Source organism: Bombina bombina, chromosome 4 (assembly GCF_027579735.1).
Source record: "Bombina bombina isolate aBomBom1 chromosome 4, aBomBom1.pri, whole genome shotgun sequence".
NCBI lineage: Eukaryota > Metazoa > Chordata > Amphibia > Anura > Bombinatoridae > Bombina > Bombina bombina.
The window spans coordinates 370,057,028-370,070,151 of NC_069502.1; the positions used below are offsets into that span (position 1 = coordinate 370,057,028).

Here is a 13,124-nt window from a genome sequence, read left to right on the forward strand (position 1 = left end):
AAAACAAAAGGGCTGGCCAAAGAAAAAGCGGCCAAGGATGGCAACTGGACATCCAAACAAGACTCACATACCAAACCTGTGAGGCCATGCTAATACTATCGGAAACACATGAGACTGTTCCAATATGATCTTGGAGATCACTCTTGGAAGAAAAAACCAGAGGCAGAAAGATGTAGCCAGGTTGCAAAGCCAAGATATTGCTAATGCATCCACCCTTTCTGCCTGAGGATCCCTGGACCTGAAAAGGTACGTGGGAGAAAAACACATCTTTATAGAGATACCACTCTGCCGGATGTAAAGACTGACGGCTGAAATAATCCACCTCCCAAATGTCTAAACTGGAGATATAAATTGTAGAAATTAGACCGGAGATGAATTCCATACTGTTTATGACTACAACTGCTGTTGAGGCAGATTAGTCATTAGAAAAAAGAATGCTTCTATGCACTGTTATAACATTTATTTCAATATTGTAATTGAATTACTGTGCCTTGAACAACTTGAGAAATATTGTACGTTAAAATTTAACTTTTATTGATCATTTATTTAAAAAGACAGCTTAAGTGGATGATAATGCTGCCCTAGAATTTTAAAAACACTCTCACTGTGCTACGTGAAAAAACAGCATATTGTGATTGTGCTGCAGAAGTAGAACTAGTAATACTTAGAGCAGTAGATTGTAACTGAGAATATTCTCAAGAGCTAGTGTGGAGACCTATAGTCTCTTAGTCCTTATTTCTTACAATAGTATCTGTATTGTTTTTCTCATATATATGATTTAGACTCTATATATTGTAAAAAATATATTTACTTTGTATTGTTGCACTTTGGACTTAGCAATCTAAAACTGCTAATATATGTTGGTGCTTTAAGTGTAAGTACTGACTAGGGTGGCAGCCGGCACTAGATAGATATAACAATCTTGTTACTTTAAGTTATTTATTGTGTCGCCTAACAGTAACAAGTAGGTACTCAAACAGTTATCTGGAGATGAGACGTTTTATTTAAAGGCTGTCTCCTTTGTAAAATGTCATAAGTTATGATATGGCTTCTTTCTGTCTTATAACATTATATTTATGGGATACTGCCTGGGGAGTGATCTTAGCCTTGCAGGGTATACTATGTATTTTCTACAAAGAACCAGTATATGTGAACACCTCTTGCTGTACAATGCTACCGATTAAGTTGCTTCTGTATAGTATAAAAGTGAGATTCCTTATATTACGGTCATATACAGATTGTATTCTTATTGTCTGAAGCACTGTGTAGCTTGGTATGTTATGCTTTTAATTAAAAAGCTGGTTCTTAGAAGCGTTTGTAGTTAGCCATTTAATTCAGCCAGAGAAAGGCTGACACCTGAGGCTATAAACAATTACCACTACATGAACCCTCGTATCAACTGTTTGCTAAATATCAAGTACCTAGTCTGAATTATATTGAATTATGTAACCTGTATATGCCATGTTTTACAAGGAAAAAACGTGCCTGCTAAGTAACAACACCACCCTATAATTAGCCGTAATAAGCGTTAGCACCTTACATTCAACAACTAGTACTACGTATTCTAATTATAAGTTTTTTAACATGCTGTTATTTTTAAATATTTAACAACTAGTGAGGCCAGTTAAAAATAGAGGAGACCCCTGACGCGGCGTTTCACTAACGCTTCCTCAGAGGGGTTACGCGGGCCGACTAACATCCGGTATTTTATAGCCGGTGTTTTGCCGAATACAGAGTACTGATTGGGTCACAACTTGCGTTACGCATAGGCTAAGGATCATGTCAATCATCCCAGATGAAATGGGAAATTGATCGTGTACAACCCAAAATGGAAACAAAATTAAAGTACTTGTATCGAGATTGTCACTGATAAAAGTAGAGGATACTAAGTCAATATTTTAACAATGTGTGAATCATGTGAGTTATTATGCTGTTAGAAAAAGTTACTGAATTTGCTTATGTCTGATCGAATGAGAATACAGCTGGTTTATCCTAATGCAGAAATGCACTTGATGGACACGCTTTATAAATGATGAACATATTATACTTTAGATTATATGTTAGTACACCTGAATGGACCTGCAAAAATCAAAATTGAATGAAAAAAGAAATTATAATAATCATTAAAAGATCACTAAATGGAAAATGAGCTATAAAATGCATTCCTTTTATGTTTCCTTCATGTACCATATATACCAGTACATAACATATTGCTGTGGTGATGGACAGCACAGTCATTTAAACTTGGACGCTGCTGCCAATTGAAAAATAGTGCCGTTAATCTATTGTACGTTGATTGAGTACAATAAGTGTAAAGTTTATATCATATTGTGCAAAGTTATGAATAACATGAATTATGAGAGTGATTAAGTGAAAAACTGTGTAAATAAATATAAAACTTTTTTGGTGCACAAACGCTTATTATAATTTTATGTGCTAGTGTGATCTTCTTCTACAAACTGCTGTGTTACTGTGATTGATTGGGTTTAGATTCAAAAAAGAATAAGTGATGTGAATAATATTGGAAATATTGGTTCCCCAAGTGAGAATATTCGGTTGGAAACTTCTAGTGCTATTATTTTAAACACCCAATGTTTAATATTATTAAGTTACCTTTTAGTGTATGGTAATGTGAACATAAATTACTAGTGACACCCTGAAAGTGAAAATTGCTTGAAGTTGATAACTGAATAGATGATTCTGGGTTACCCAAAATATGCTGTATATAAAGAATATATTTTAATAACTCTAAGGTGAAAAAACTTTTTTTTGTAATGATTCTATTGAGACACATTTTATTTCCGTCTACTTAGGAAGTATAGTTATGAGATGTAGAGTACTGAAATTCATTTACAGATACACATAATAATTGTTGTGATCGTTGAGTCCATTTGGTTTAACACTATTTAATAGGTGTATCCATTTGCACTCCATTTTCAATAGTGTTTGTTCTAAATTGCCCCCTCTAATACCAAGGGTGGCTTTTTGTAACACTGCAAATTTGAGTAAGGAGTCGTTGCTGTTATGTTTGTGGAAAAAGTGTTTTGCCACACTAGTTATTTGTCTGTTTTTTTCCAGGTCTTTGCGAGCATTTTTGATGTTTCTGCTGTGTTCCATTATTCTAGTTCTGGCCTGGCGTGTCGTCATTCCTACATAGAATAATTTGCATGGACACTGGAGGACATACACGACTCCTACTGTAGTGCAAGAAAAATGAGCAGATAGTACATGTCTGTTTGCATATTTGTCAGTTATTTCCGTGATTTTCCACACTTTAGGACATGTACTACATGTTCCACAAGGGAACATACCTTTTGATTGACATGTTCTCTTTGGCGTATGAATATAGTGGCTTGAAACAAGAGTATCTTTCAGGTTTTTAGGTCTTTTGTAACCTATGGATACTCTGTCCCCAATCTGGCTTGACAGTAAAGGATCATTTTGTAATATATGCCAATTGTTGTTCAAGATGTTAGTTATTTGTTTAATTTGTGGATTATATGCTGTTATTAATCTGGGTTTGTTGTCCTGCTTTTTTAGCTTTGGTTGTAATAGTGCTTGGCGATTCATTTGCATGGCTTGTGTTTTTGCTCGTTTAATAGAACGTTTGCTATAGCCTCGATCTTGGAGTCTGTTTGATAGTGTTTTGGCTTCATGCTTAAATGTGCCAAGGTCTGAACAGTTTCTACGTAACCTGGTAAATTCACCTTTCGGAATAGCTTTAAGGGTACATGGAGCATGGGCGCTTGTATGATGTAGTAGGGTGTTGGTGGCTGTTTCCTTTCTATATATGGTTGTGCTTACTTTACCTTCAGGATCTACTGATATTTGTAAGTCTAAGAAGTTTACCTTCTGCTGGCTATACTCATATGTGAGTATGGAGTACGGAGTACGGAGATGAATTCCACCTAAGAACATATTTAAAATATGTCTTAATTGCTAAGGAACTGCGAGTCCCTATTTTATGATTGAAATATGCCACAGTTGTGATATTGTCTGTCTGAAAGCAAAATGAAACAGTCTCTCCTAAAAGAGGCCAAGCCTGAAAGCGCTATGAAAATAGCACGGAGGTCTAAAATATCAATTGGAAACCTCACCTCTTGAAGTTTCCAAACCCCTTGTGCTGTCAGAGACCCTCAGACAGCTCCCCAACCTGTAAGACTTGAATCCATTAATAATACAGTCCAGGAATGACGAACAAAAGGAGACCCCCTGAACAAAACAATGATAGTCTAATAACCAAATCAGAGAGAATTGAGTGTTGGGTTTTATGAATATCAACTGTGATAACTGAAAATAATCCCTGTACCATTGATTCAGTATGCAAAGCAAAAGAGGTCTCAGATGCAAAACGAGCAAAGGGAACCACGTCCGATGCTGTAGTTATGAGACCTAAAACTTCCATGCACATAGCCACTGAAAGGAATGTTCTAGACTGTAAGTTAGACAGGCTAACGCCAATTACAATTGACTTTTGTCTGATAAAGACAAAGTCATGAATACAGAATCCATCTAGAAACCTAAAAAAAAGTGACCCTTATCTGAGGAATCACAAAACTCTTAGGTAAATAAATCCTCTAACCATGTCTTGAAGAAACAAAACTAGTTGATTCATGAGAGATTCTAATAAAAGAAACGATTAAGCTAATACCAAGTTACCATCCAAACAAGGAGACACCACAATACCCTACTGTCTGATAACAGAAAGAAGGGCACCCAGAACCTTTGAAAAGATTCATAAAGCTGTCACTAGACCAAATGGAAAAGCGACAAATTGGTAAAGCTTATCTAAAAAAGAGAATCTCAGAAACCAAAATTGGTCTGAATGAAATAAAATATAAGGATAAACGTCCTGTAAAATTGAGTAGACACGAAATGACCTTGCTGAACAAAAGGCATAATAGTCCTTATAGTCTCCAACTTGAAAGTTGAGACTCTTACAAGAGAATATAAAGTCTTCAGGATCCAAGGTTGGACTGAATAAAACTTTCTTCTTTGGGACAAAGAATAGAATTGAAAAGAAACCCAAACCCTGTTCCTGCTAAAGAACTGGTATAAACATTACTGAAAAAAAATTCAGAGTGTACTGGGAAAGAAAGAATCTTCCCATAGAAAATTCAGAGTGTACTGAGAAAGAAAGAATCTTCCCATAGAAAGTCTCATTTTAAAAATCTATTAAAACCCTAAGAATAATATAGATTTTGGACTGAATTCATCCAAAATCAATTTAATCTGCCCCTCACCAGGAGGACTGGTTTGAGAGCCGCACCTTCAAGCAGTCTAATAACTAGTAATTATATAGCATTTTTCTCCCAGAAGGAAACAAAAAAACGCTTTTTCAGTGCTTGCAGCTGAAAAAAACAGTTATTATTACCCAAATAAATGGTACACAATAAATTGACCTTAACAGGCTGCAGGGCTGTATTAACCCTGCTGGGATATGAATCTATGACCCTTGGATCTAGAACAAGCGTTTTGTAGTCAGGACATTCACCAACTGATCTACATCTCCGGACTAAAAGTAGGGCAGAAAAAACTCTAAACTCCAGAAATAATGGAGATAATAGAAATCAAACAAATTAATATCCTAACAAGCTAGAGATAATAAAATATATTTAAAATCATAATAATAGATAAAGTAAACATAATAAAATGAATACATCAGAAGTAAATAATCAGAGTTATATACTTAAGAATCTGAAACTGCTTATGCTAACTGTTCAACAACAAAAAGTTTGAAAGAACAGTAATGTCAGCCACAGATAAAGCTGAGCTAAAATATAAACAGTATGTGAATATGCTCTACTAAGGTAATATTCAAACTCTAAAGAATCCTAAATAAGTACCAATTTCCATAGAAATAGTACAGTCCCAAAAGGGAATCAGGATAAACCATTCTTTAGAATATAATACAGATAGTATCTTAAATAGGAAAAAACCACAGGAGCAAATTAAAATCTTAAAAGCCAGATTTTAAAAAAGCATACGGCTAGATTTAGAGTTTTGTCGGTAAGGACCCGCGTAGCTAACGCCTGCTTTTTTCTGGCCGCACCATAAAAATAACTCTGGTATTGAGAGTCCACATAAAGGCTGCGTTAGGCTCCAAAAAAGAGCGTAGAGCATATTTAACACAGCTTCAACTCTCGATATCAGAGTTGCTTACGCAAGCGGCCAGCCTCAAAAACGTGCTCGTGCACGATTCCCCCATAGAAAACAATGGGGCTGTTTGAGCTGAAAAAAAACCTAACACCTGCAAAAAAGCCGCGTTCAGCTCCTAACGCAGCCCCATTGTTTGCTATGCGGAAACACTTCCTACGTCTGCACCTAACACTCTAACATGTACCCCGAGTCTAAACACCCCTAGCCTTACACTTATTAACCCCTAATCTGCCGCACCCGCTATCGTTGACCCCTGCATATTATTATTAACCCCTAATCTGTCGCTCCGTAAACCGCCGCTACTTACATTATCCCTATGTACCCCTAATCTGCTGCCCTAACATCGCCGACCCCTATATTATATTTATTAACCCCTAATCTGCCCCCCACAACGTCGCCTCCACCTGCCTACACTTATTAACCCCTAATCTGCCGACCGGACCTGAGCGCGACTATAATAAAGTTATTAACCCCTAATCCGCCTCACTAACCCTATAATAAATAGTATTAACCCCTAATCTGCCCTCCCTAACATCGCCGACACCTAACTTCAATTATTAACTCCTAATCTGCCGACTGGAGCTCACCGCTATTCTAATAAATGTATTAACCCCTAAAGCTAAGTCTAACCCTAACACTAACACCCCCCTAAGTTAAATATAATTTAAATCTAACGAAATTAATTAACTCTTATTAAATAAATTATTCCTATTTAAAGCTAAATACTTACCTGTAAAATAAATCCTAATATAGCTACAATATAAATTATAATTATATTATAGCTATTTTAGGATTTATATTTATTTTACAGGTAACTTTGTATTTATTTTAACCAGGTACAATAGCTATTAAATAGTTAAGAACTATTTAATAGCTAAAATAGTTAAAATAATTACAAAATTACCTGTAAAATAAATCCTTACCTAAGTTACAATTAAACCTAACACTACACTATCAATAAATTAATTAAAAAAAATACCTATAATTATCTACAATTAAACCTAACACTACACTATCAATAAATAAATTAAATACAATACCTACAAATAACTACAATGAAATAAACTATCTAAAGTACAAAAAATAAAAAAGAACTAAGTTACAAAAAATAAAAAAATATTTACAAACATAAGAAAAATATTACAACAATTTTAAACTAATTACACCTACTCTAAGCCCCCTAATAAAATAACAAAGACCCCCAAAATAATGCCCTACCCTATTCTAGATTACTAAAGTTCAAAGCTCTTTTACCTTACTAGCCCTGAACAGGGCCCTTTGCGGGGCATGCCCCAAGAAGTTCAGCTCTTTTGCCTGTAAAAAAAAAACATACAATACCCCCCCCCAACATTACAACCCACCACCCACATACCCCTAATCTAACCCAAACCCCCCTTAAATAAACCTAACACTAAGCCCCTGAAGATCATCCTACCTTGTCTTCACCTCACCAGGTATCACCGATACGTCCTGGCTCCAAAATCTTCATCCAACCCAAGTGGGGGCTGGCGATCCAACTTATGAAGCAGCGGTCTAAAGACCACTGCTCCATAACTCTGTCTGCCTGCTCTGAGCAGGCGGACAGGAATCGCCGGAAATCAACCTGATCAAATACGATCGGGTTGATTGACACCTCCCTGCTGGCGGAAGATTGGCCACGAGTCAGCAGGGGGCGGCGTTGCACCAGCAGCTCTTGTGAGCTGCTGGTGCAATGTTAAATGCGGAGAGCGTATTGCTCTCCGCATTTAGCGAGGTCTTGCGTACCTGATCCGCAGTGTCGGATCTGGTCCGCAAGACCTTTGATAAATTGGAGCCTTAGAATTAACATATTGATGCTCTAAATATAAACATTAAAATGTTAAGTGCTTGTTTGCCAATTAGAACCAGCAACACAGTATCATTGAATATATGGGTTATTAAAGGGACAGTCTAGTCAAAATTAAACTGTCATGATTCAGATAGGGCATGAAAATTTAAACAACTTTCCAATTGACTTTTATCACTAAATATGCTTTGTTCCCGTGGTGGTATTTTTGAAAATCTAAACCTAGCTAGGCTCAAACTGATTTCTAAACCATTGAAAACCGCCTCTTAGCTCAGAGCATTTTGAAAGTTTTTCACAGTTAGACAGTACTAGTTCATGTGTGTCGTATAGATAACAATATGCTCACTCCCATGTAGTTATTTAGGAGTCTGCACTGATTGGCTAAACTGCATGCCTGTCAAAAGCACTGAGATAAGGGGGCAGTCTGCAGAGGATAAGATACAAGGTAATCACAGAGATATAAAGTATATTAATAGAACTGTGTTGATTATGCAAAACTGGGGAATGGATAATAAAGGGATTATCCATCTTTTTAAACAATAACAATTCTGGTGTAGACTGTCTCTTTAAGTATTTTTTTTGCTTTGCCCACTTGCATATTACCAACAACGATTGAACATAATTATTTTGCTGTACAACATGTATGTTGCATTCATTTTGGGTGACAGTTATGTGAATATGAATAATTGAGCTGTACAAATGATATGGAATTGCAGGGTTTAGCAGCCTTGAAGCACCCATCCCCCTCAACCTTTTAGTCACACACGTGATTGTACCTTTTTGGGGGGATTAAATGGTAAAGACATGGACCCTTTGAGAGTTGGAAACATATTTGTACCTTATTTACCACTAAATGGTACATATTACTTCCTTAAGGTGTAATTATGATCCATTGAGGGTACAACCACAGCAGTTGTACCCTAAGTGTTCACAAACGGACCCCAACCGTACCCTTTTTTCTGACAGTGTACATGAACTGAATAAGTAAAAACATTAAATGTCATTGTACATATAGAAACATTATTATGATAAATAAATGCCACATAACTCAGCTGAAGAAAAATAACAACAGCTTAATAATGAAAAGAACACACTTAGCTTTGTAGAATTGTGTTTCAGGGCATCATAGTTTCTACAGTAACAGCAGAGTCAGGATCAGAATGAGACATCTCGCAAAATGTAACAGAAAAGGAAAAGTAACATTAAGCAAAACATTCAATTTCCACAATGTAACAGTTTCAGTAGATAGAAACACAAAGATAGTATTTTTTTAAAACAAAAAATAAACTCATAAAGCAGGCATAATAGCTTTCAAAAATCATAAAAACAGCGAGCAATAGAGGGAGGAGGGTAAAATAACTAAATTTTGGTGCCAAGAATGACGCATTACCCAAAAGGAAAAAAAAAACATTTTGGGCGCAAAACCAACACCAGGAAATGACACAACTCGCGTCATAACAAACACAATTTCGTGCCAAAACAACTAGCGTCAACAAAGACGCAGGAAATTACGAAATTTGCGCCATCAAAGGTGTAACTTCGCACCAAAAAAAATTTGCGCCAAGAATGACGCAATAAAAAACAGCATCTTGCGTCCTTGCGGGCCTAGATTTGCCCGCGAAAAAAATTGAAAAACAAGTCAAATTTAGAAAAAAACTGAACCCCAGGTAAGAAAAAAAGTTTAAATAAACTTCCCAAACATTATTCCTATACTGAAACTGTTTAGACTGCAATGGGAAATATACATAGACCTGACTCATGTCAAATATAAGTAAAATACATATATTTAAAACGTTATATTAAGCGCCAAAACATTGCTGAGAGTGTCTCAAACAATAATACATACTTACCGAAAGACACCCATCCACATATAGCAGATAGCCAAAACAGTACTGAAAACTATCAGAGGTAATGGTTTATAAGAGTATATCGTCGATCTGAAAAGGGAGGTAGGAGATGAATCCCTACGACCGATAACAGAGAAACCTTAAAAAAAAATCCCGCGAGAGAAACCAAAAAAATCAATAGGCGATACTCTCTTCACATCCCTCTGACAAACACTGTACTCTGAGAGGAATTGGGCTTCAATATGCTGAGAAGCGCTTCTCACAGAAGAAAAATCAAGCACAAACGTACTTCACCACCTCCATAGGAGGCAAAGTTTGTAAAGCTGAATTGTGGGTGTGGTATTTATAGGCATTTTGAGGTTTGGGAAACTTTGCCCCCTCCTGGTAGGAATGTATATTCCATACGTCTCTAGCTCAAGGACTCTAGCCAATTACATGAAATAAATATTGACTAGAAATTTTGGATAAGGATTTATCCACAGAAAGAATGCATATAGCACTCTTGTGCCCAGACTCAGAGATATGCGGTATTCCGTTTGTTAAAACATAACTTTTAATTCAATTGTTAAAATAAAATTACAACAAAACATACACACATATTACAATTTCTAAACTCTGTGGGTCTGTTGGTCAAAAAAGTGAGTATTGGGAGGTGGTATTGGTCAAATAATAATGGCCTTATTTACAATAAATGTTCCCACCTCTTCTACTTCCATTACTGAGATTTACAATGGTAATAGTCAAGCTTATAATATGAACATGTGTAACTAGTAGATCATCTCCACTGGTTATCTTATTCGTTATATATATTCACTTCCGGTCCACCATTCCTGATCCTCATAGTATATATTCTCATATGGTAAGATACATTCCTTACCAAGTGAAATGATGTCATTATCTAGAATAGTGAACTTGGTTTTAATATCATCTATATGTATATAGTTCTAGCTTGACAAATGGAGGAGGAGGGAATGTACAATATAATTAGTGCTTCATAGTATGTAATAAATATACAATGAATCGCTCCCGTTCGTTCTATAGGATTGCTTGGATCTGTGATGATTCTTTGAATGTATTTTGCGCTTTCACTCATGTAATTTTCATGGATTGATATCTAAAGGTTCCAATAATACTTTGTACTCAGTGTCAGTGCTGTCGGCAATAGTGCTTACAAACTGGCAGCTAGTTATATATTCCTCGCTGCTAGTTGTGTACTGAGCGAGTTGGCGAACTTTCAATATTGCTTGATACTAAGTATTTGTGCTATTAGCAAACTGGCAACTGGTTATATATTACTCGCTACTATTTGTGATACTGAGCATGTTAACAAGTTTTCAATAGTAACAATACTCAGGATAGAGTACTATCGGCAAATATGTTTGAGGCTGTCAGTTGGTTATATATTCCGCTGTTAGTTATGATACTAAGCGAGTTAACGAGCTTTCCGTGAGACTATCTTTACTGTTATTGTTTAGCTAATGAATGTCAAATCTTTATGTGACATAAAATCTGATACCCACACATTGGCAGTCTCTCAAAATTATTTAGCCTCTGTATCTTCACTAAGGCTGTCCTTTAATTTGATATAGCGGATAGCTTAAATTTGAACGCCCCTTTATGCAATGCTGCTTGATCGAGTTCAATAAAGTGAATTACACAAATATTGTTTAGCTGTGATAAAAATTTATGAAATAAATATTATTGTACAGTATAATTTATTCAGTGGCTTCTTCAGGATTTATAGGCCCACCTTTGGTTTTGTAGGCAGGACAGTAACAGGGTTGGATTTTCCATGGGTGGTTGTGGGCGTGTCATGGAAAGGGTTGGGCGGAGCTGTTGTGAACCTGGAAAAAGTGGTGGTGGGCAAATGATAACAGTTAGGCGAAGCAGCCATTATGCTGGGGGTCTCGTGCCCCTCTGGCGACACCCTTGCACTTAATGTTAGCTTTGGAAGGCATATAGAACTATATCTTTAACAAAATCCATCAAACTAATAATAAAAAATGCAAATATCACAATGCTGAGCTGTGTTAGGCTATTTTTTATTTATGTGTGCAACCATTGATTACTTATACCCCGTGTGACGTACATTTTTAATTCCAGAGATAATTAGAATGAGTGGGATTTGTTATATAATAAACTATTGTTACAACCACGCAAGGAAAAAGCTGTAATTTCCTAAAACTCTTTATCAGTTTACGTGTCACCCTATAAAATGTCTTTGACTTCTCAACAATAACTGAAGTCATTGCAGGTCATTTTCTACAACAAGATGTTCATTTATCATCTGAAATTACCACATTCTGCGTTTCACAGTTTCAGTAATCTAAATCATTCAGTTAGTTACAATGACCCCAGTGTGTATCACTGGCTCAAACCTCAGTGAGTTTGTTAGTTGTGTTGTCATATTTTAAGTTACAATTACTCTTAAAGGGACACTCCAAATACGTTTTAATGCATATAGAAGAAATACATCTTTGAATAGAAACATATTTATAATATACAATTATACATCTATTGGCAAAAATGCTTCTAGTAAATGTTATGACTTAACATTTTTCTCTGCACAATCATGTGAAGCATAGCTAGATATTCTTAGTGCACCTGCCAGTGGGGCTTGTATCATGTCAGCAATTAACTAATTGAGTCATTACCAGATGGTACAAGCACCTTCAGCTTTCTGAGCAAGTGCTGGGTTTAAAATGCAGGTGCACGGAGCATACTTAAATACACTTTTGAAACAGCTATAGCTTTTATTAGAAGCATTTTTACTAGTACATGTATATTACAAAAATGCAACAAATCAAAAATGAAATGCATCAATGTGAATTCCAATTTGGGCTGTAATGTCCCTTTAAATTGTTCCACATAGACAAAAAAAGGCATATGCCAAAAAACTTCTAATTTAAAAAATGGCTTGTGAAATATAAAGTCAGTTTTACTGATTTTATTCAAACTCAATGGTTTGCAAAACGAACAAAATAAAGAAATATATTGGTGAGAAGCAACAAAACAGAAACAATAGTTATACAAGTTAAGTAACATTTTGGATCTACAACATACCCGTAATATCTCTCTGCAGATGTAAGCGATCCACTCTTCTTTTAATGTATTGCCTTTTGTGTTCTTAATTAAATCGGTAACAGATCCAGCTCCACAGAACTCCATCACAAGCTGTAAAATAAAACTGTTCCTTCAATGTGTGTAATTAAAGTACTTAATCTGAAATTCTTATAAAGAGAGCAAAAACAAAATTTATGCTTAGCTGATAAATTTATTTATTTCCTGATATT

General features: G+C 35.8%; 1 protein-coding gene across 1 annotated transcript in view; it reads right to left on the reverse strand.

Moving 5' to 3' along the window:
• Positions 1 to 13,124, reverse strand: part of TNIK (TRAF2 and NCK interacting kinase) — a 949,249-nt gene that overhangs the window by 524,444 nt on the left and 411,681 nt on the right. The window contains 1 exon segment of the mRNA XM_053710136.1: positions 12,895 to 13,005. Coding sequence (XP_053566111.1) covers positions 12,895 to 13,005 — 111 coding nt within the window.